At 46.7% G+C, this 23,452-nt stretch overlaps 3 protein-coding genes across 4 annotated transcripts; 1 reads left to right on the top strand and 2 right to left on the bottom strand.

The window, feature by feature from the left end:
• Nucleotides 1-4,823: 4,823 nt before the first annotated feature.
• On the top strand, nt 4,824-8,242 carry LOC146287762 (fibroblast growth factor 18-like). The gene is made up of 5 exons (XM_084697662.1): nt 4,824-5,295; nt 6,363-6,402; nt 6,519-6,696; nt 6,900-7,006; nt 7,264-8,242. The coding sequence occupies exons 1-5, from the start codon at nt 5,264-5,266 to the stop codon at nt 7,564-7,566; spliced, it is 660 nt and encodes a 219-aa protein (XP_084553788.1). The 5' UTR covers nt 4,824-5,263; the 3' UTR covers nt 7,567-8,242.
• A 452-nt stretch (nt 8,243-8,694) lies between these two features.
• fbxw11b (F-box and WD repeat domain containing 11b) lies at nt 8,695-17,861 on the bottom strand. 2 transcript variants are annotated; one of them, XM_084697661.1, is made up of 13 exons: nt 17,750-17,861; nt 15,981-16,043; nt 15,260-15,479; nt 14,857-15,043; nt 13,884-13,974; nt 13,413-13,550; nt 13,190-13,308; nt 12,343-12,592; nt 11,079-11,197; nt 10,574-10,684; nt 10,112-10,190; nt 9,782-9,975; nt 8,695-9,673 (listed from the first exon to the last, which is right to left on the bottom strand). In XM_084697661.1, exons 1-12 carry the CDS (start codon nt 17,786-17,788, stop codon nt 9,814-9,816), a joined length of 1,578 nt encoding a protein of 525 aa, XP_084553787.1. In that variant the 5' UTR covers nt 17,789-17,861; the 3' UTR covers nt 8,695-9,673; nt 9,782-9,813. The 2 variants fall into 2 exon arrangements, with proteins under 2 accessions (XP_084553787.1, XP_084553786.1); XM_084697660.1 differs by having other exon boundaries at nt 9,811-9,975.
• Nucleotides 17,862-19,249: 1,388 nt separating this feature from the next.
• Nucleotides 19,250-23,411, bottom strand: LOC146287760 (eukaryotic peptide chain release factor subunit 1-like). The gene is made up of 11 exons (XM_084698805.1): nt 23,299-23,411; nt 23,028-23,164; nt 21,842-22,017; nt 21,540-21,679; nt 21,272-21,410; nt 20,763-20,953; nt 20,533-20,662; nt 20,247-20,420; nt 20,058-20,122; nt 19,712-19,859; nt 19,250-19,605 (listed from the first exon to the last, which is right to left on the bottom strand). The coding sequence occupies exons 2-11, from the start codon at nt 23,114-23,116 to the stop codon at nt 19,523-19,525; spliced, it is 1,335 nt and encodes a 444-aa protein (XP_084554931.1). The 5' UTR covers nt 23,117-23,164; nt 23,299-23,411; the 3' UTR covers nt 19,250-19,522.
• Nucleotides 23,412-23,452: the final 41 nt, after the last annotated feature.

Genomic DNA, 23,452 nt, shown 5'->3' with positions numbered 1-23,452 from the left:
GGAAGAGAGAGATAGAGGGGGGTGAGAAACAGAGAGTGAGATACAGAGGTAATGAGCAATCAAGAGAAACAGAAAGAGAGGGAGAGGGAATGAGAGCGAGAGATAGAAAGGGGATCTAAGGAGAACTACTGCGGCAGCTACAGCACCTGTTAATCAGCTGTGTAAACATCAGGATTCCCTAGGAAAAGCAACACAGACCCGAGTAGGAAAACGCTGCAGTCAAGAGTCCTGGCTTGCACCTGGACGCAGCACATATGTTGAAAAGCATGGTTTCAAAACACCTACAGAAACCACAGACGTGAAGATACAACCAACCTATGAATACGACATGGAAGAATAAGGACAAACTTCTTACGAGGTGAATAAATTAATCAAATCACTTAGCAGAACTTTTATCCAGTGATATATAGGAACTGGGTTTTTTTTTTTTTGAATATGCAACCTCTTGGTCTGCAGTCAAACGTTCTACGACTGAGCTACACCCACCTGTCTCTAAGATGTGAATCTCAACAAGTCTCAGTGTGCAGTTCCACCATGAGCCACATGGCAGCAGCACTGTCGACGACACATCTAACAACTTCATGTTGTGTCATTTGCGTAACATATCAGTTGAGTTTGCTCTGGTGCCCCACATGCAGGTGTAGCTTGATAACACCAGAGATATAGAACATATCTGTGAATAAGAGGATAACAAAAGCTTGAGTCAAGCTAGCAGTGCCAAGGACAAACACCTGCTTGGCACCTGGAGCAGCACAGACGAACACATCACACAACTGTTTTCTTTTTTTCTCTGCCTTTGGCTGTGTGGCAGAGGATCAGACGATGACCTTGGTGTGTGTGTGTGTGTCTGTTTGTGAGCAGGTGTGTGTGTGTGTGTGTGTGTGTGTGTGTGTGTGTGTGTGTGTGTGTGTGTGTTTGAGTGTGTGGAGAAGAAACAGAAATAAGTAGAGTAATAAGTACATTCACACTGAAACCACTTTTTTTTCTTTCAGTCCATGAGACACAGATAATGGGGCATTATTCTGCTAAAAAATGAAAACTATATTAATATGTGAGTGTTATTTATTCATAACACTGCAACTACTCTAAACGACAAAAAAATGACTAAATGTATTCGATTATTCATCCACAATCTTTATTAATGTAATTAATTTTGTTATTGTGGCGATCAATCCGGTCCTCTCATTTTATTTCACTTCTCAGTCCATCGTCAATCCATCTCGCCGCTTGTTCTGTTTACTTCTGCGATGACACTGGAGTGTTTGTCACACAACTGCGTGTCCGTCCAGCCCTCTCTGCCTCAGGTTCGGCGGTGTCAGGGCAAATAATGTCCTAGGGCCAAATAGTGTCTTACCCGACGTCACAATGCCGTTCCGAAGCATGGACGCGCCCATCGCTATGCCGACCTTAAATTCCTGAGATATCTACGCGTGTTAGCAGGAAACTGCCATGGTTGCTATACTGGTTACTTGGTAGGAAGTTTTGTATTTAGGCTTATTTAAACCAGTTTATTCTACTCTACTATTTAAAGTTTTCACTCGTTCGATAGCTGGCGCTAGCTAGCTAGTTGTTTTTGTCAAAAACATTACTTAATTAGCGTCAATTTTAACAGAACGGGAAGTTCTTTAAATAGTAGAGTACAATAAACTGTTTTAAATAAGCCTAAATACAAAACTTCCTAGGCCTACCAAGTAACCAGTATAGCAACCATGGCAGTTTCCTGCTAACACGCGTAGATATCTCAGGAATTTAAGGTCGCGTCCATGCTTCGGAACGGCATTGTGACGTCAGGTAGGACACTATTTGGCCCTAGGACACTATTTGGCCTGACACCTGTCAAGGAAACCATGTTCCACAACACAGACCTCCAACACAACCTCATACTTCAGATCCCTGACAACCGCCAATCCTAGGAGACAACTTCCTGTAATGGGTAGGTTTCCTCCAATCACATTGCAGCTCTGGTATGAGTGACAGGAGGCTCAAGCAGAAGGCCATGGCTGTCTGATGTGTCCCATACAAATACTGTGTTTTAGTCTAAAGTTACTCCAATACAGTCTACAACAGCAATATTCAGGTCATGTCTTTCCACTAAATATGGTTCTGTTGTTTTAAAAAATCTCTTCAAGCTCTTTGTGGTTTATTAACCTTCAAATAGTTAATTCAGAGGCACATGCACTGGCAGCCCATGTTCTCATGAAGTTCACCCAAACCAGTAGGTTTTATATCTCTCACAGGAACAACATGTCATCTGTCTGTAGTTAGGGGAAAGGTAGATTCTACCTTCAACACAACTTTAACCTTTAAACCAATTTAGTCTTTATTACAATTTAGGGACAATGTGTCCTGTACTACAAGTAGTCAGTGAACTTCGTCTAGCCCTCTCTTTAACCTCATTATGTCTCTCTTTCTCTCCCTCTCTTTCTCTACCTCTCACTTACTCTATCCTTGTCTCTCTCTATCTCACACACACACACACACTGTTTCGCTCTCTAACCCCTGTCTTTCTCTCACACAGTCTATTGCTCCCCCTCTCTCTCTTCCTTTCTCTTGCTCCCTCGCCCTCTTCCTTTCTCTTGTTCTCTCTCCCGTTCTCCCTCTCTTCCTTTCTCTTGCCCCTCTCTCTCTCCCTGTCCCTTTCTCTCTCTCTCTTTCTCTCTCACTTGTTCAACCAGCAGATAATCTATTCCAGAGAAAAGGCAACGGTGGAAAACGCATAACAAGTGCACATACTTCTCCTCACGCCAAGAGTGAAATAATAAAGCGAGAGGAAAAATTGGAGTGGGAGACAGACAGAAAGGGTGGGAGCCTGGGAGAGAAATACATTGTTTATTCTAACTCAGAGTTCGGCCTTTTGTTGTGGTGTGGACCTGTCTTACATTACGTCTGAACTGCTTTCAAAGTCAGGAAAGGCAAAAGATGAGCCAAGACAGACTGTTTGTCTGACTGTCTGAGCGTCAGAGAGAGAGAGAGAGAAAGAGAGAGAGACAGAGAGACAGAGAGAGAGAGGGAGAGAGAGGGAGAGGGAGAGAGAAAGACAGAGAGAGAGAGAGAGAGAGAGAGAGACAAAGAGAAAGTGGGAGAGAGAGGGAGAGGGAAAGACAGAGAGAGAGAAAGAAAGAGACAGAGAGACAGAGAGAGAGGGAGAGAGAGGGAGAGAGAAAGACAGAGAGAGAGAGACAGAGAGAGAGAGAGAGAGAGGGAGAGGGAGAGAGAAAGACAGAGAGAGAGAGACAGAGAGAGAGAGAGAGAGAGGATATATATAGAGAGAGGGAAAGAAAGAGAGAGAGAGGGAAAGAGGGAGAGAAAGAGGGGAAAGAGGGAAAGTGAGAGAGGGAGAGAGATGGGGAGGGGGGAAGATAGCAACTCTTAGGATATGTTCTGTGTGACAACAAGATGTAAGTCATGATAAAAGACCTTCACGACAAGTTCTACTGTATTTACACCATGACAGCATCTGCAGAATATATTTACATTAGACACAGTAGTGCTTACACACTGATTGCAACCTTGAACTACACTGCATATGCTGTGGTGGGGACTTCACAGCTTAACTCTGTTTTTCCTCACATCTTAACCCAGGGTGGAGAGTGGAGAGAGGCATCCTGTGTTCACTGGAGCAGGAGGTTATCCAATCACAGCAAAAGTGTCAAGTCAAAAGCTCAAATGAAGTTAGGCAGAGTGTGGGTTTGTTGTGCCAGGCCCAGTACTGTGAAACAGGTCTTTTTGGCCCGGTTCAATGGTCTCGTATGGAACCTGTTAGGCCTGTCTAACAATGCTCACCCTTATACTGTGTTAGGGCCTATAGCTTGCAAAGCAACAGTGATGAGGCAGTCGATCAGTGACAATGAGTTGACCTCTCCCTGTGAGGGTCATCTATCAAGTTTATTATAAGGCATGTAGTGTGTTTTGGAGGGAAGGAGGGAGAGAAAGGGGGAGGGAGGGAGGGAGGGAGGGAGGGAGGGAGGGAGGGAGGGAGGGAGGGAGAGAGAGAGAGAGAGAGAGAGAGAGAGAGAGAGAGAGAGAGAGAGAGAGAGAGGGGGGGGGGGGGGGCCTTTGGCTGGCCGGTTTGTCTGCGGTTCCAAGGCAGCGAGAGGAGTGGGGAGCTCGTGGTATTGTTGAATCTCCGAAAAATGTTCATTTTGGATCCCCGTCTCTGCTTACATACCACGCACACTCCCTCCCTTATTTCCTTATATGTCTCATTCTCTTACGCTTTTCATTAGTCTTCTCAATTGAAGTTTCGTTTCAAGTTTGCCTGAACACTACCCAGACATGTGCAAACGGAAAGGCCAACGGAACACATACGCCTAATTCCAAATGTGACAGACCACAGGTCGGCTACAAACTACCCACATCGGATGTGGCGGCGGCCATATCATACAGGCACAGTCCGGCGGACTAAAACGAACGGCGGGAGGGGAAAGGAAAAAATACGTTGTGTGTACGGTCACTTGTAGGGACCTAAAGCAAAATATTAATGTAAGCCTACCGTCTTCAGAGAGCAGGTTCATTGGGCGTCTGCGGTTCATACATGTACCGTAGGTTTATAGGGGTGTGAACGTTTCCACATACCCTCATGCGCAACTCCACGGAACTCCGCTTTTCTAACCTCAAACTTTCTGTAAGGCTAAGCACCAATTTGACAGACACAGACATGACTGAAAGACAACATTCCACTTTGGTTATATCTTTATATCAGTAACGGTCAATCATTTCTTACGCATTGATTATCTCGAACTAGCGCTGCAAATGACTGAGATTAGGTGACACCGCATCCTCTAACTTTTCTCCAACTGAATCTCACCCTGAAGCCTGAACAAATGTGCACGGAAAACAACTGCTGCATTTACAAGTCAAGAGAAGGAAAGAGAATGAAAGGATAAGACAATACCAAAAGTCCTCAAAAAAGCAACTCAAAACTCAAACAGGATGGAGAACGCCTAGTCTACCAGCACGTTAATTCCCCTCACCTTTTCATCCTCGTCATTAACATCATCCGGAGTAGGACGGGACTCGGGACATTGTGTAGTCTATAAATCCGCGTTCACTTTTTGGCTACAGTGACATCACTAAACCCATTCCTCTCCGCCAGCATCCTTCCTGATCAATGTGCCCGGCGTGTGCTGCTGATGCCCGCACGGATTGTTGCTCTTCCCCGATCCATCCTACAACGAGCGGACCTGTGGAGGGATCCCCGGTCAAAGTGCCTGACTTTCCCTGGCCTGGATAGCGGCTTTGTCACGGCAGCTACGCTCAAGCGATGACTTATATCCTCTCAACTCTGGTCCTGTTGTAAGTGAAATGTGCCTTAATGGAACTCGACACGTGGAGTTTTCTTGAAACTATTACAGTTTAGCCCTGGACTTACATGATATCTGCATGTTGAAGTCGAATGAAAATGCAGTTCCGTTATCATCCACGTGTGAGGTTCTGTGTGTGAGACGCGCGCATGTGTTTGTAGTTGGGCCATAGGGTAGCCATGTGGGCGAAGCAGGTGTGGTTTCTCGCGCTCTGTATAGCTCAGACATTATACAGATTCCATATGCATTCTGGTGACATAGTTATTTATCAGCAGCGAGCGTAAAAATCTAAACTTTTGCCTGGTAAAATACTAGATACCTTTACTGTGTTGCCTTTGTCTAAGTTACAAGTGAGAAAATTTGCTTAAAGGTGGACTCACATTGACGTCAATCCATGTCCAATAATTATGTGAACGGATTCGTTGGCAGTTTATTTAATCAACAAGAGTCTGTGTAGAAGTCTTATAGGTTGAAGCTGTTTTTGATTATGTTAGGCTTTCCGTGATATGCAAATCCCCACTTTTAATTTGGCATCCACATAGGGCCTACGTCTGCGTGGCTCAGCCTGAAGCAGTTCTGGCGGTAAATGAACACCGATTTATTACGAGAAGTTTCCCCGTTTCCAGCTTCTCCTTCCTCACCATCTCTCCCAAATCCCAGTCAACAGACACACCATCTTATTTTACCACGTTTGTCTCAGAGGTAAAACCGAGGCTGTACAGAAGTAGACTGCAGTGGAAGTAGAGCAGACATCTGTGTCTGCTTTGGCCCAGCTGTAGGCTACATTCCAGGCATACATCTGGAGAGCGCGGGGGGTAGGAACCAGGCAGGCCTCCCTAATGAGCACACCGCCAGGAGGCTATGGGGTGGAGATGAAACGTTGGATAGAACCAAAGTCTCTCCCTTTCCCCAAGCAAGGGCCTGGCTCAGCGTTACTAATTCATGGACATGACTGAAGCTGTGCGTGCACGGTTTACCAAGATGGAGGAGAGAGGAAGTAGTGGATGGATGGATGGATGGATGGAGGAGGTGTAGTGAATGATATTCTCTTATTCTCAGATCTGTCCAGGCATTGTTGGTGGTTTGCAGTCCCCTGGAGGTGAATACATACACAAACATCATAAATGGGCTAGCTTGCCTATAATTAATAAACACAAATGTACCCACATAACGAGTAATACTGTCTCATGAGCTGCCTGCTCTTTCTTATTGCAGGTGTTAGCGGTGGACAACGTTAACTTTGGGGTCCACGTGGAGAATGAGACCCGGGTGCGAGACACGATGAGTCGGCGTCACCACAGAGTGTACCAGCTGTACAGCAGAACCAGCGGGAAACACGTCCAGGTTCTGGGGAGGAGGATCAGCGCCGAGGGAGAGGACGGAGACAAATATGGTACCATGCACCCAAAACTTAACGCTGTCTAAGTGTTACTTATCTATCTGTCTGTCTAGTATTTCTATCCATTTATCTAGTTCATGTTCACCAGGCATACGTACATAAGACATACACCAAGACATGATCCTAACGATATCAACACTTTGAGTGAAAATATTTTGAATCCCCTGTTCATCCTTTTGTGTGTTGGTGTTTTGAAGCCCAGCTAGTTGTGGAGGCAGACACCTTTGGTAGCCAGGTGAGAATCCGTGGCAGAGAGACTGACTTCTACCTCTGCATGAACCGTCGAGGCAAGCTTGTTGGAAAGGTGAGAATATTAGCATACAGTATATAGTGTGACTATTTAATTTGAACAACTCCCTCTTCTCAGCTGTGAATGCAATGTTTTTTTCCTTACCGGTGAATCGATTAGGTACTATGGGGATGGGAATAGCTCAGTAGCAGTGCGTTTGACAGCCAATCAAGAGGTCACAGGTTCAAATCCACCCTTGGTTCAAAGCGTCCATTGATTGAAAAAAGCACATTATTATTATTATTAAGTCGTCTCCTGTTTGTGTGTTTCAGAGGGCGAGCAATCGCAGTGCGGACTGCGTCTTCATAGAGATGGTGTTGGAGAACCACTACACAGCCCTCATGTCAGCTCTCTACCCCGGCTGGTACGTGGGCTTCACCAAGAGAGGCCGGCCCAGGCGCGGCTCACAGACACTCCCCAACCAGCAGGACGTGCACTTCCTGAAACGTCTCCCCGTAGGGGAACAGCCGGACCTGCAGCCGTTCCGCTTCACCACGGTCAGCAAGAGGAAGAGGGTGAGAGGGATCAGACCCACCCAGACGGCCGGCCCCACAGAGACCCTGGCTCCCTCGTAGCAGCTAAGACCTGGAGCTTAAACACCCAAACCGACACCCATCTCCTCAGAGACCCTGGCTTCCTCGTAGCAGCTAAGACCTGGAGCTTAAACACCCAAACCGACACCCATCTCCATGGAGACCCTGGCTTTCTTCTTGCAGGGCTGAAACACCCAAACAGACACCATAGCAGTGGGCTCTGAGCCCTACAGCTAACCAATTCAGAACTCAGAACACCCTCTTGCAGGACAGAAACTAGTGAACACGTTGATAGACACCAAGACTGACTACGGTGGTGTACAATTCAAGACGGCTATTTGCGATGTTATACACTTTCAAGAAACTGATATTGATCCACACATTCCAGATCCTTCAATATTCAAGACAACCGAACAATATAGGGTTCGTTCAACGATGAATACTCCAATCACAGACATCCGATCTACATTTCACGCCGTCAAAAACTTCTGAACTCTGGTACAGCAAACCAGACAAGAGAACTTGTTCTTTCCAGTCTTTACACTTTGTGTGGCAACTTTTTACTACCAAGTCCACATTTTCCACATTTTCTGTGCCCCTGACTTTTCACTCCACATGTAAGGCTGTCGTACAAACTAGAACAGTATCTGTAATATTTCTTAGCTTCAATTACTGACCCAGACGATCTTACGTTGCTTATGGTATTAAAAGTTATTTATTTTGCTTATTGGTTTAACCCAGTTGTTTTTATAAGGAGGCTGTGTGCTTTTGAGCAGCAAAAGCAACAACAAAAAAGCATATTTACAATTTTACACTGTGCTGAAAGACCGTTGTCCTCTCCCATATAATAGGATAGATTATGTATATCAGTACAGGCTTCCTCTGGAGAGCAAATGCCCTCTGGTGGTCACTGAATATAAATGTAACATTTAACTTGTGCAGAGAAAACTACAACTCGACTGTTGCTCTTCATGAACATCGTCAGCCACGAAAGCGTGGATAACAGCATCTGCTAAATGACTACAGAGAATGAAGACGATTCCAGAGAAAAGATGGTGAAATATGTGGGTGGTGTCTTCTACACCACTGCCATGATCAGCATCATCATCATCATCATTGCAACCAGCTGGGTTTTGAACCGTGTAAGAAACACACACGCACACCGCACTGTTCAACACTCCTTCACAGTCAAGTACTTTATTCTTATTAATAATAATAATAATAATAATAATAATAATAATGTTTTTTTTTTTTCCTTTAAAAAATCATTTCAATATACAACACCATTTTAGACGAGACACTTCTGTTTACAACTAGTTTCAGCTCATTCAGAACCGAGACGGGCAGACAGCAAGAGAGGCTGAACAAGACAGACAGACAGACAAGTTTGAAGGGGTTTGGGAGCGAAAACTACAATTTTAGTACAATGTAACAAAGATGGGCAAATGAACCCCCCCCCCAAAAAAAAAAAAGGAAAAGAAACAAAAGACAATCCCAAATAAAAAAAACTGACAAAGAAAATAAGAAAAAGATAGAAAAACAGAAATAGGTCACAATCACACAATATTATCCCATCATTCATCCATGCAGTACAGTCCTCTGGGAGGATATATACATGTTGACCTGTCTTTCAAAGTCTCTTCTTTTTTTTTCTGCCACCAAAAAAAAAAAAAAAAAAAAAAAAAAAAAGAGATAAGAACAAGATTGATAGTCTTTTGGCCCGGGTGGTGGGCCTCAGTCACAGGGCGGGGAGAGAGCTGAGTCTTGGACCGTTCCTCCACTCCCAACCCCTCTTCAGGGTAGCTCCACTTGCTCACTATCTCCACTTGGTTAGGCTCCTTCATGTCCGTGCTTTCGCCTCTGTCTTTGGTGAACAGATTAAAAAGATACTGGGGGTCTCTGAGTGACTTCTGTGAGGGTATGGGGAGGAGGGGGTGGGTAGGGTGCCAGTGCTGAGAGGAGGATTTGGGGGCGCTGGGCGGAGGGGCAGCAGCAGGAGAACAGTGGAGATATGGCACAGAGAGGATGGTGGAGAATTTAGAAGAGGGGGAGGGTGTGTCCGTTCCTCGACCTCTGACCCCGACACGCTGACAGAGACTTGGCCACCGGTACTGTCCCCGAAGACACGCCACGTTCCACTGGCCCCACCCTGAGGACACGGAAGACAGCTTAGTGGTTAAGAGCATCCAACTGCAGATCTAAAGGTTCAAATCAATTAAATCAATACGTATCCATCTGGAGATGTAGGTGTATGTACCTGCTATCTGGAGATGTAGGTGTATGTACCTGCTATCTGGAGATGTAGGTGTACGTGCGGGAGGGCGACCTGCCCTCTGTTTGCCCATTGGTTGACACGTTCAGGAAGTCCCAGATGAGGATAGTGTCGTCATGGGAACTGCTGATGATCTGGAACTCGTCAAACTGTAGCCGGAACACACGTCCAGAGTGCTCCTGAAAGAGGGGTTGGGAGAGTCGGTATCAAACCACCAGCCGCCGTCGCTTGCATGGCTGCAGCCCTGGGCTCTGAGCGCTCCCGGTGTGAGGGCCAGGGTTAGGGGCCGGGTTCCAGGCCAGGGGCCAGACTCACCACTAGTGTCCGCAGACAGAGCGTGCTTGCTGGGGCGCGGGGGTCCAGAGCAGCCTGTAGGTCCCACACTTTGATTTTGCTACAATGAAACAGCAGGAAGGAGGAGGGGGGTTATTACTATAGACCAGCGACAAAACAACATCAACAATTAGCAGCAACCGTCCTCCGAAATCACATTACTGGATAAGCTGGGATCCCTTACCCCCGGGCCAAGATTGACTAACAGTCTAACAGATTAAGTCGGACCAAGGGGCCGAGGCCAAGGATTACGAATCGGACACTGAGAGTGCAAGATTAACAGTCAGAGAATAACAAGGATTAACCATGCTCAAGTACGGGATTATCTGTCCCCAATAAAACACATTAACAAGGAGACAGATCCCCATTAGCCAAGTCATCAGATCAGGGGCGCACAGGCCCGGCCCGGCCCGGCCCAGCCCTGGGAGTAGGGATCAGACGCACCCGTCGTAGGCTCCGCTCACGATCCTCTTGTTGTCGAAGCGGATGCAGCGAACCAGCTCCTCGTGGCCCTCCAGCACCCTGAGACACGCCCCGCACTCAATGTCCCACAACCTGGGAGGGGAGAGACAGGTAAGACCCACAACGTCAGAGGAGATTTGTGGTTCTCTTGAAACAAGACGTGGGGGGGGACGGGGACAATTCCGCCTCTCTTCTTCTCTCTCTCGCTCTCACACACACACTCTCACAGGAGCGCCGACACAAACACACACACACAAACACACTCTCACAGGAGCGCCGACACAAACGCACACACACAAACACACTCTCACAGGAGCGCCGACACAAACACACACACACAAACACACTCTCACAGGAGCGCCGACACACACACACACACACACACACAGGAGCGCCGACACAAACACACACACACACACACACACACACACACACACACACAGGAGCGCCGACACAAACACACACACACACACACACACACACTGACCGAATAGTGTTGTCCGAAGAGCCGCTGACCACCAGTCGGTCCCGGTACTGCAGACAAGCGATGCCCCTTTTGTGACCGTTCAGCGTGCGCACAAACTCACACGTGCTGGTGCTCCACACCTGGGGGTCAGAGGTCACACACACACACAGGTCAGCAAGGACACCACAGGGGAGGGGCATGAATGCAACATTCCATACATGTCTTAGCTTCCCATTCACTGCAGCCACCTCACTATTAATCAGGTTCTAGACCGGGGCGGCGAGGTTTCTACGGCAACAGCCTTCGCGGTCGAGATAAATCCGTTCTGAAGGCTATCGCGCGTTCCGAGGGTGCCACTTCTGCGAGCCAGTGAATACACCGGCGTTGACACACACGCATTGCTAATGGTAACCATAATTTATGAAGGATCCAGAGCAAACTCGATGACTGTCTCACACACACACTCGTCTGCGGACCCTCCCTTGTTACTCTGGGAATGTTTTCAGAGAACTGGGGCGTAGAGTGCAGGAGCCGGCTGGGTGCGGAATGCCTTGGCCCTCTTCCCAGGACGATGGGTGGGCTCGCTACGGTGGCTTTGTTTCTGGAATCCTGGCTAGCCACAAATCCTGCGTCTGGAAGACAGGGGCCCGGGACGGGGAGAGGTGAGGAGACGGCCAGGCTGACCATCTGACGCCCGGGCCTGGACTCGGACCAAGACCCGCTCTGTGCTGCTCCCTACTGGGGGGGCGTTCGAACAGTCGCCTCAGAAGGGGACAGGCCACGTGCGCGCTCTCACGCACTGACACCCACCCACTCTCTCACCCACACGAGCAGTCTAGGACAGTAGATACCAATCCTCAGGGAACACCTGTCCAGCATGTATTGGTTGTTTCCCTGCTCCAACACACCTGATTCAAATGTATGGGTCGTTATCCAGCTCTGCAGAAGCCTGCTTATGACCATACATTTGAATCAGGTGTGTTGGAGCAGGGAGACATCTAAAACATGCAGGACAGGGGGTCCCTGAGGACCAGCGTTGGGAACCAATGGTTCTCAACCCTGTCCTCAGGGACCCCCTGTCCTGCTTGTCTTAGATGTTTCCCTGCTCCAACACAGCTGATTCAAATGCATGTTCGTTACCAGGCTTCTACAGAGCTTGATAACAACCCTTTTATTTGAATCAGGTGTGTTGGAGGAGGGAAACCTCTAAAGCATGCAGGACAGGGGGTCCCTGAGGACCAGGGTTGGGAACCACTGGTCTAGGAAACCATAAACGGAAGCTTGCCTTGATGGTGCGGTCGCCGGATGCAGAGACGATGTACTTGTCGTCAAAGTCGACCACGTTGACGGCGGCGCGGTGGCCCACCAGCACCCGGCGCAGGCTGATGTCCGTGGGCGAGGCCATGTCCCACACGGCGATGGAGCGGTCCTTGGAGCAGGTGACCATCAGGCCGTTGCAGAAGCGCAGGTGGAGTACCGCCTCGTTGTGGTGGATCAGAGTGTTCAACACCTCGCCTGTGTTCACATCCCACACCCTGGGACAGAGACAGAGAGAGTATGGAGTATGGAGTATGGAGTATGGAGTATGGAGTATGGAGTATGGAGTATAGAGTATAGAGTATAGAGTATAGAGTATAGAGTATAGAGTATAGAGTATAGAGTATAGAGTATAGAGTATAGAGCGAGAGCGAGAGCGAGAGCGAGAGCGAGAGCGAGAGCGAGAGCGAGAGCGAGAGCGAGAGCGAGAGCGAGAGCGAGAGCGAGAGCGAGAGCGAGAGCGAGAGCGAGAGCGAGAGCGAGAGCGAGAGCGAGAGCGAGAGCGAGAGCGAGAGCGAGAGCGAGAGCGAGAGCGAGAGCGAGAGCGAGAGCGAGAGCGAGAGAGAGAGAGAGAGAGAGAGAGAGAGAGAGAGAGAGCGAGAGAGCGAGAGAGCGAGAGAGCGAGAGAGAGAGAGAGAATAAGCACTGAGCAAAAGCTTTTGTGTTGCAAAGCGATCAACTGAGACGAAGACAGCTTGAGATCCACAGAATGTGGAGGAGCATCTGAAGAGGAGGAGAAAAGCCAGAGGAAGAGAGGGGGTAGGAGGAGAGGAGTAGGAGGAAAGTCAGAGAGGAGAGGTGGAGCAGCTGCTGACCTGACAGTGGAGTCGGAGGATCCGGTGACAATGACCCGCTCGTCGTACTGCAGACACAGCACTGAGCCAGTGTGCCCTGTAAGGATCTTCAAACACTCCAGAGACTGTTTGTCCCAGATCTGTACACACACACACACACACACACACACACACAGCTGGTCAAGAACACCCCCCCCACACAGAAGGGTCGACCACATGGGCTCCCACACAGACTCTGACCCACCTTGATGGAGTTGTCTCGAAGGCCGCTGATGATCTTGTCGTCGTCGTACTGCAAACAGTAAACCCCCTTGCTGTTCTCCGAGCGACACTGGATCCTCTGCAGGTTGTGGCGGCCACACCGCCAGTTGGCCTCAATGGTCTGGCGTCAGAGAGAGGAGGAGGATGAGCCGACAAACCACGACAAACTGTGACACAACTTCCCCTCTGGGATGAGTCAAGTACCCGTCTATGGCCGCGTTTCCGTCGCAGGAACTTTCCCCCGGAGCTAGGAACTGTCCCCTGGAACTCTCCGCATTTCCATCACAGGAACCGGGTCTACTCAAGGGGTAGTACTTTTCAAAACACAGTAACTTTGGGGGGGTGGATCTTACAGCGTAGAACATTTCTGACTGGTTCGAGTACTTGCAAGGGAAACGCGGCTTATCTATCTATCCATCAAACTGGAGAGGCTGCTGGGGAGAGGACTACCCACCTCTATGTCCTGGATGATTTTGGGGTAGAGGGAACGGTAGTACGAGTTTGGCGGAACTTCTGTGGTTCGATTCTTGAAAAGGTACTTTTCCCTAAAGAGAGAAGACACGAATCAATCTCATCATTCCTCAAGCCCAAGATCAGCATGGTTGGATGCACTGTATCGGGTAAAGCACTGTATCGGGTGAAGCACTGTATCGGGTGAAGCACTGTATCGGGTGAAGCACTGTATCGGGTGAAGCACTGTATCGGGTGAAGCACTGTATCGGGTGAAGCACTGTATCGGGTGAAGCACTGTATCGGGTGAAGCACTGTATCGGGTGAAGACTAGTGTCAAAGCAGGGAGGGGAAAAGGTCGATAACCAGACCAAGGTTATTTTTTGTTGTTGTTTTTTTTCATGGCTGACTCATTTCTTTTATCGTATGAGCATGTCTCCTATGCCAGGACTAGGGTTAGGGCAGGTTATGTGAGTGGGCCACCTGACCAGGGTTAGGGCAGGTTCTGTGAGTGGGCCACCTGGACCAGGGTTAGGGCAGGTTCTGTGAGTGGGCCACCTGACCAGGGTTAGGGCAGGTTCTGTGAGTGGGCCACCTGGACCAGGGTTAGGGCAGGTTCTGTAAGTGGGCCACCTGGACCAGGACTAGGGTTAGGGCAGGTTCTGTGAGTGGGCCACCTGGACCAGGGTTAGGGCAGGTTCTGTAAGTGGGCCACCTGACCAGGGTTAGGGTTAGGGCAGGTTCTGTGAGTGGGCCTCCTGGACCAGGGTTAGGGCAGGTTCTGTAAGTGGGCCTCCTGGACCAGGGTTAGGGCAGGTTCTGTGAGTGGGCCACCTGGACCAGGGTTAGGGCAGGTTCTGTGAGTGGGCCACCTGACCAGGGTTAGGGCAGGTTATGTGAGTGGGCCACCTGACCAGGATTAGGGCAGGTTATGTGAGTGGGCCTCCTGGACCAGGGTGATCTCCAACAGTACTCACCACTGGTGTCTCTCCGACAGGCCCTTCCACAGGGGGTCGGTGCGGACCATGCGCTCAATCAGCTTCTTCCACAGCATGCCCTCGGAGATCACCCTCTGCCACTCCTTACACACCAGCTCTGCCGAGCACAGCGACCGCGCGTCCAGGAAGGACAGGATGTTCTCCGCTATGTGGTCAAGGCCCTGAGCTGGAGTCCAGAGGATGACAACCACACATGATCAACACCACTGCGCACATCACGGCCTGAGTTCATTTCCAAGAGTGTGAGAGGCTTCCCTTTGTTTGCAGTGGATGACCTTGTAAGCAGCGTTTTGTTTTGTATTTAGAAAATATATACGGTAAATAGTAACATTTGTGGTAAGTATACTACAGACTGACGGTGTGAATGCTGTGAATAAGTTACCTGGCAGTGCAGTGATGAAGTCCCTTTGGAGCATGGGTTTGAGGTAGGAGTTGATGTGGCCGTGTTGGTAGTGACACATCCGTGAGATGAGGTGCTCCACAAACTCCACCTGCTCTGCCTCAGACCACTGGTCGAACAGCTGGATGCAAACATCCTTCTCCTTGTCGTAGTTACCTTCCGACGGACGCTTCCGAGAGCCCGTCATTGGACCGTTTGTGATCTGAAGGCAGAAGATGTTGGGGGGGGGGGGGGGGTATCGTATTAGCTCACGTATCAAACGTGATTAAAGACGTCCAAGCCTGCAGTTTACCTGGGCAGTCGAACTATCTATTACACAGCTGCTGTCATGAAGTGCCAACATGGCCATCACCTGCTGCTGTAGAGGTGCCCTTGAGGTGAACACTGTGGATCCAGCTAGGTGGTACTGTTGAGTTCAGTTGGGCAATTTCATATTGTATGTACATGACTAAATAGTGTTGCCTAATGTCTCGTTTCATGTTCAATCAAACTGATAGATTGACTAGGCTAAGACAAAATATGTTTTTTGTTTTTACACAAGTCTCCTGGATGAACTTTACAAATGTTTTGATTTGTAATCGGTCTTGAGGGAAATTGCTATATATTATGACTGCTGGAACACAAGAAAGTGTCAATAAACCTTGTGGGCCGATTTCTTTTCAGGTTTTTCAAAGACTGAGTTATGTGACTGCGTGGTGCCAACCTTGAACACTGTCGTCTTCTTTGATGAGAGCTCGTCTGTTTGTGAATCCATAAAGGTGTTGTTCTGAAGGGGATGGACAAGAAAGAGTGAACATTCGTCAGTGAATTGTGCAGTAAAAAAATAAATAATAACAATACATTTGGCATATTTTTTTTCCCATAGAAGAAATATCTGCAATGATGAGAATTCAAAAGACCAAGACAGTGTTTCAACACACTTTACTGATGCCAATCACAACATTACATTTACCAATGACATTGGGCCAATAGTAATGTCAAGTAAACCAAATGTTTTCATTGTAAAGGCTAGTTGGATTATTATTTATTTATTTAGGGGGGGGGGGGGGCTGTTCACCCCACAATCTGACACCACCATCACCATCTCTCCGGTTGGAATTTAAACACAAAACACGTAAAAAACTGATCCATTTTCCCGGTACCATTTTAAATTTAAAGGCTATGACAAAGTCCACTGTGAACAGTTGGGTCTTGGCTATGCAGCAGTTGTCTTGGGTCTCAGTGCCGTCCCCTTTATGAAGGCCAACACAGCAGGTGGAGGTCACGTCAGGCTGTGTGTGTGTAAGTTGTGTTGGGGGTGGAACAGAGCAAATACTGTAGCTACTCGATTAGCATACTGAACAACATCAAACACCTAACTTGTGAATATGACTGACTATATAGTCATCACGGAGAGATTTAACTGATCTTTGCTCAAGTAATAATGTTAATGCGTGCCCTGCCACTGAACCGCTTAGCTAACGTTATGGTGTAACTAAAGTGTCATATAACGCTAGTTTTGCTAGCTCGACTAGCCTGCTAGTGCCGGCTTGGTTACTTGTAGCCAACTAACGTTAACTCAACTTAACTTTCTAGTTAAGATTAAACACTTGAATCAGTATCAGTTTTCATTCCTGTGGGTGTGTATGTAAAATTTGACACTGGGTATGCTAAATAGTGTCTGGCTAGCGAACTACTTCCTTCTACGCAGATTGAAATGCCATTTAACAGATAGCTTGTGGGAGAGTTAGCTATCTGCTAAATTGCTAGTTAAATTGTTAGCTAACCGCTAGGCCTGGATAGCTAGCCATACGGGCTGGCTGCCTTTTTGAAGAGTTGAATCTGCACTAGAGGACTGGCTACGATTTAATTTACCTCACAGACAGCTAGACTAGCTACTTAAATTAAACGATATTACGTCCTTCGTCCTGACTGTACCTATCTACCTATATCGATGACTGTCTGATCAAATTAAATTACAAACCAACTAGCTTGTCTAGCAGGCTAATAATCTCGAACTAAGCAAACGGATTGGCGCAGACCCTGCCCGTGTTGTGCCCGTTGCTCGTGCTTAGAGACCGGCTATTAGCTAGCTGCCTTGGCTAGTAAGCAGGTTTGGCATAAATTGGGTCTTTATGCCAGGGATTCCACATGATTGATTCCACATGATTAAGTCAGACGGGGACTATAGACAACAGTTCTCAATATTGCCGAGAATAAAATTACACTAATGTTAAATCGCAACCAAATTAACTGGCATATTAACTGGCTACCGAGTTAGCCTAGCTACAACGGCCCTCCTTAGCAAGCTAACAAATGTTAGCCAGCTATTTGTCTACATCAGCGCTAGCCTACCGCATTTAGCTTGCTAGCTAGCTTTTGTAGCTGGTCAACCAATACAGTTCTGCCCTCATTCAATCCATCTCCTGACTCAATTGCGAGAGTACCCTTTTTCCGAGACGTTCGTTAACAAAGTATTCGTCTGAAACTCACCATAAGATCCAATGTCTTGTCCTCCATCTCCGGCTCCATATTGTTGTTCCCTATCTGAAACTTGCTCGCTATGAAAATGGAAACCCAGCCCTGCGTCGGCGGCGAGCCGCAGCTGATGTGACGTCACAGGGCACAACTGGGAGTGGGGGGTGGAGCTGAAAATCCACTGAATCCGGCAGACACACTGGAATTGGTCAGAAATAACAAAGAAGCCGTTGTTGTCATCCGTTGCCGTTCCGCGATTGGTTATTTTCTGCTGCTAAGGCGAACTGAACGCCCTCTCAATTTTAGGGTTGGAGCGATCCGCTCTTATCGCCAGTTGCTATTCTAAAACAATAGGACTTGAGGACATAGAGAGCATCAATTTGACTGTTCTTTGGGTGTTTTATTCCGACCATCCACCATGCACCGAAAATTGATTAAAAGTACATATTTATTGTAAGGCAGGTCCATACTATCCCATTGTTAGGGTCCATCCCTATCACTTAGACTGTAAAATACTGTTTCTAATGCATGCATCTTATTACGTAACACATTTACTGTCTCATAAAACGATCAATAACTAATTAAAGAAGCATGAATTATGCAACAAGAACAATTGCCAACGCCCTTATATCTTATACCTCAAGAAGGGAATAGATAATGTAACATCACAAGTCTGGTACATAGTGCACGGCTGTTGGCAAGCATTGGCAGCAAAAGCATGTTGTTTTTCACAGGCTGCATGATTTTTCTAGAAGCTTAGTGTATCGTCAGCATGAACCATATTTCATATTCAAAGCAGCAACTTGATAATTGTGACTTGAATGATTTTAACCCTCGACCTTATCTCACCTACTGGTTGTAACAGGAAGTGCATAGTAAAAAAGTACAAGCGGATTACGTCATTGTGAAATTCATACACTATGGCAACTGTTTGCACATTGCTGAAGAACACAAAACCTTTTAATAATGCTCAGCTACCATCCACCTATTCTCATCAAACGCTATTAAGAAAATTATTAAAAAATTATACGAGCCATCTTGTCATTCATGCAGCATTTAGAATCTTTCTTCACGGTCAAACCACCTGCCGGTTTTCTTACTGTTGTGGGTTGTAACTGTATTACATTATGCATGAGGGTACGGCTCATTACGTAGTTCGTAACTCAAATGTAAACTTTCTATTACACACTATAGTGCAGACAATGTTTTACCTCATTTATATTTGTACTCACTAAATACAGCGAGGATAACATCTCATGTGAGGAACACAGCAACATTTAAGTAAATGGGTCTGGAATTAGGAGAGCAAGAGGCTGTAGACTGTATGCGGGAAATTTAATGATTAATCCAGCTCTCCACATGTTTGATTAGTGAGACAAATGATCATCATCCGAATGTCTTAGAATTCAACAGCATCAGGAATCAATAAAAAAGGGACATTGAAAGTGGGGAAGGAAGGAAGGGAACATCATAGATAAAAATATAATTTTTTTTCAGTGGTCAAGCAGTCAGAAATTGTTTTTCTTTTTTTATTTATTTGTCAAGTCACTTTATGTGTCATTCATGTGGTGAGAACAACAAGCCAGGGCCATGCTCAACCGCCCAGGAGAGAGAGTCCCTGTTCAGAGTAAGGGATATGTTCATGTACTGTACATTTTCACATAAATGTCACTTGCTTGGTATTCTGGCCCTCGTGCTTGGTCCTTTTTCCCCATCAGTCTCTCACGTCAGTGAAAGGCTTTTCTTTTTCCTAATTTTTCTTTGCTTCCAACAGTCAGTCTTGACTACCTAGTAGTCATCCAAATCAAACAATTCATCATCCTCTCCTTGATAGTCCATGCCTTGAAAATCGACCCTGTATCGCAAGATCCCTACAAAAATAATAAGGAAAAACGTTCAGTTTAATTGTGTTTCATTTTAGACTTCTACGTTAGATCATAATTACAATCAGGCACCAACAGACCATCAAACCCTTACCTCCAATTCCACCAAAACCTTTTACAAACTGGGATCCCTCTTGGCTCTTGTCTGTGACAATCTCAAGAGTAGCTCCAAACTTCTTATAGTTGTTGGCAAACCACTCGAGCAATGGCATGCTCTCAATCAGCTCATGTTCTTGTCCTGTCTATGGAAATGTGGTAATTCCAACACACATTAGTATGCACATGTATATAAACAGGTTGTATATAAACTTTCAGTATGTACACACACACACACACACACACACTTAAATAATGACACCTGAACTTCCATTGAAAATACCAATAAACTGCCCCCTCATTGCCCCTTTGTTGGGATATAAACCAGAATGGCTGCCCCTTACCTCTTTGTCTGTGAAGTGAGATTTGTCTTTCTCTTGCTCCGGCGTTAAATACAAAGTCTTCTCATCTAGGAGAGAAGAATATGAGGTATGCAAACCATTAAAACCACAATGGTTACTCAAAAGGTATGTCCAGTGTGTCTTTGCTTTAAGGTTGTTGTTTGTTATTGTTTTTTTTTGGGGGGGGCCTACCATTTTCCATTGCCAATCCCTCTGCACCATGGCAGCGAAGGATGTATCTCATCGTGTCCAGGTTCTCATAGACAATGAGAATCTCAACAGCTCCCATCTCCAGGGCTTTTAGAGTGTCTTCTACCCCAAAGCAGTACTTGCCTGTGTCCTGGCTGATCTCATCAAAGTATCGTCCTTAAATAAATACAAAAAAAAAATTACAATGGAATTACAACAGAACAATTACCCACAAAAGGAGATGAATGAATACTTACGCTACACATTCAGCCCATCTAAATGGACTTACCTATTAGTTTCTTCTCCTGAATGAATTTCACATTGGACAGCACCTCAGCTGACAACTCGATGGCCTGGTTGAAGCCGTTCTCTCCTCCATATGAGATATCCACAAGCTTCAACACCTTTGCTTGTAACCTCTGTGTGGACAGATGAGATCAAACCAATCAGTCACCAGACTGCTTTGCAACACCCACACTCTCAGCAACCGGGGAAGGGCTAACATGTCCGGCTACTGACCGGGTCAAACATGTCCGACTGGCTCAGTTCTGTTTTGAAGTCAGCCGACCCAGCCAGCACCATGCCGGCTACGTTGACTTTGTCGTTAGAGACAAAGAGCTGGACCGCAGTCTCCGCCACCTTGCGCACGTAGTTGTGCCTCTTCTCCATTCGCAGGCGAGCAAAACGCAGGGCGGACTGGCCTCCTCTGCCTGGGTGGAGAAAAAGGGAATGTTTGGCTATTTACATTACATTGAGTAACTTAGCAGACGCTATGATCCAGAGCGACTTACAGTAAGTACAGGGACATTCCTCCCCGAGGCAAGTAGGGTGAAGTGCCTTGCCCAAGGACACAACGTCATTTTGCATGGCCGGGAATCGAACTGGCAACCTTCTGATTAACCTCTAATTCCCTAACCGCTCAACCATCTGACCCCTCCCCCCCCCACACACACAATGGTTCACAGCCTCCCTTTAAAGTACACGGAACATTCAAGCTTGAGTATGCGCAGATGTGTAGGGCGTATTACCGTGCTTTTTCGGTAGGTCCACAGTGAACTTGTGCAGCACTTCTCTGGTGTTGCCCTGTAGAGTCCCGAAGAGCGCGCCACTTCCGTCAATTACAATGAAACCAAACTTGCTATCGTCTGATAGCAAAGCAGTGAGAGCCTGAGTAAACAGATGAAAAATATGAAAATAATTATGTTGATAGTGTGTAACTTGAGTAGTCTAAACATATTTTTGCACATTACAAGCCTACATATGATTCGATTGGTTTTGTATGTTTGGAAGTCTCACCTCTGTGTGGAACTTGTTGTCGCAAAGATAAAGTGAGGTGTTGATAGGTTTGAAAGGCTCAAAGTCAATATTAACTTTTTTCTCTTTGCCCTCCTCGGTCACTATAGTTCCGCAGTAGACAACTAAGCCATTGGAAGGCACTGTTGGGAAAGAACGAACAAGGACCTTCACGATAATGTGAGAAATTCTCAATTTTGCGACCACCCTTTAACAACTTCCCCAGTCCATTATCAGGAAAGCACAAACAGTTGCCTTTGATCCAAAGCAAAGGTCAACAAACATGGTGGAAACTCAGAACGTACCTTTGTTATAGAGCTTGAGTCTCTGCTGGACAGACGTGATGGCACCCAGAACTGACAGCCGGTTGACTCTGCTCTTGATGTTGGAGGCTGTACCAAACTCATCAGCCAGCATCTTAGCCACTCTGGAGATCTGGTCTTTCGGCGGGATGATAAGGGAAATCATACTCGTGCCATTCCTGAAGAGATTTTAAAAAACGACATGGCTTTAGATATGAGGACTGAGATATCAAGGAGGTGGCTGGTCTTTTGACACCATCTTCACTATTATTTATGATTTACAACAAATCTGCTGTGAATGTAATAATAATAATCAAATATACTTATATCAAACGTGGTTAGCTAACTAAGAGCGATTACCTACAACATATGACTTACATCTACGATGGCTTTGTTATGGAATAAATATATATCCACGGTGGGTGTGGGCAACGTGTTCAGTACAGCTGACAGACAATTTGAGGGCGCAATTCAGCCCTGTGGTGAAGCATTCATGGCCTAATGTACCGCTCCCTAGGAGATGTGCTTGATATATGCCAAGTCATGTGAATGATACTAGCTCGGTTCAGGGCAAACTTTTATGGTATGGCTATTGAAGTTAGCTTGCGTAATAGCAGCACACGCCAAACTACACACGTTACCGCGGTGAGCGTGGTAATTGGGTACACTGCCGAGAGAACCATTTATACTTGGCAATGTTGCGAGGTCATTCTCGATCCTCGAGGTGCGATCATATCGGACCTACTTTCAACCAGATAACTAGCTAGCATGCTAACTGGCTAGCTAGCTGACTTTTGGTACAGACAGAAGGACGTGCTACAATAAGGCAGCTATCAAGTGTCTTTGATACCTACAGTAACGTTTAAAATGACGAGAAATCAGAGCCAGCAAGGGGGTTTTGTGTTCGTCGAGTTGCGCTTTTTGGCTAGCTGTACCTAGCTAGCTAGCTTAAAGTTCCACACGGTTTGTGTCAGTAGGCGCACACAGACGCATGCTGATTCAATACTATTCATGTGGAGCCGAGCTAGCTTGCTTGAACGGAAGCTAGCTTAACTAGGCTACATCGGTTAAGACCTCGGTGGGTTAGCTGACGTTTCCCTAAAGACTAGCTTACAGGTATCGTTGAATTCACAATATTTTATTTGGCAGTGATAAAACAAATTACTTGTCACAGTACTTCAATGCCTACCCTCTTGCTGCTTCCAGACTTTTGATCAACTTCTTTATCTTCCATATCTCCACGTTCCTGTCCGCTGCTGCGCTGGTGTCGTCCGCCATTTTTTTCTATGTCTGTGCTGTGGACCTCGAGTGTAGCTAGAGCTAGTGCTAACGTTAGCACCATACCATGGAAATATGGACAGCGTGAACAAGTTGACAAGCTAAAATAACTAACAACTAATGTTAAATGGTTCAAATTGAGACACAAATCACATTGATACTAGAGCAGGGGCGAGAGCTACCTGTCAAATTAATATGTAATTACATGACCATCTTTTTAATACAAAAAACATCCTTCATAATGAGCCAGTGTCGCTAGCACGCTGGTAGCTAAGCAAGCTACAAACTACTTCCTGGAAACACTACAGGGAACTTTCCTATTGGGCCACAACGTTG

This window comes from Hypomesus nipponensis, chromosome 5 (assembly GCF_054491055.1).
Source record: "Hypomesus nipponensis isolate SF chromosome 5, ASM5449105v1, whole genome shotgun sequence".
Classification (NCBI taxonomy): domain Eukaryota; kingdom Metazoa; phylum Chordata; class Actinopteri; order Osmeriformes; family Osmeridae; genus Hypomesus; species Hypomesus nipponensis.
This window is presented reverse-complemented; position numbering and strand designations above follow the sequence as displayed.

What these genes read in the sequence shown, in the direction of transcription:
- LOC146287762 (XM_084697662.1), top strand. Translation starts at nt 5,264, where the DNA reads ATGACTTATATCCTCTCAACTCTGGTCCTGTT. An exon ending in CTCTCAACTCTGGTCCTGTT is followed by an intron (nt 5,296 to 6,362) that starts GTAAGTGAAATG and finishes TCTTATTCTCAG; the next exon opens with ATCTGTCCAGGCATTGTTGG. An exon ending in AGAGGACGGAGACAAATATG is followed by an intron (nt 6,697 to 6,899) that starts GTACCATGCACC and finishes GGTGTTTTGAAG; the next exon opens with CCCAGCTAGTTGTGGAGGCA.
- fbxw11b (XM_084697661.1), bottom strand. Translation starts at nt 17,788, where the DNA reads ATGGAGCCGGAGATGGAGGACAAGACATTGGATCTTATG. An exon ending in AAATCATCCAGGACATAGAG is followed by an intron (nt 13,551 to 13,883) that starts GTGGGTAGTCCT and finishes CTCTGACGCCAG; the next exon opens with ACCATTGAGGCCAACTGGCG. An exon ending in TCTGTCTGCGGACACTAGTG is followed by an intron (nt 9,976 to 10,111) that starts GTGAGTCTGGCC and finishes CCCCTCTTTCAG; the next exon opens with GAGCACTCTGGACGTGTGTT.
- LOC146287760 (XM_084698805.1), bottom strand. Translation starts at nt 23,116, where the DNA reads ATGGCGGACGACACCAGCGCAGCAGCGGACAGGAACGTGGAGATATGG. An exon ending in GGACCTACCGAAAAAGCACG is followed by an intron (nt 20,954 to 21,271) that starts GTAATACGCCCT and finishes TTCTCCACCCAG; the next exon opens with GCAGAGGAGGCCAGTCCGCC. An exon ending in GGGATTGGCAATGGAAAATG is followed by an intron (nt 20,123 to 20,246) that starts GTAGGCCCCCCC and finishes CTTCTCTCCTAG; the next exon opens with ATGAGAAGACTTTGTATTTA.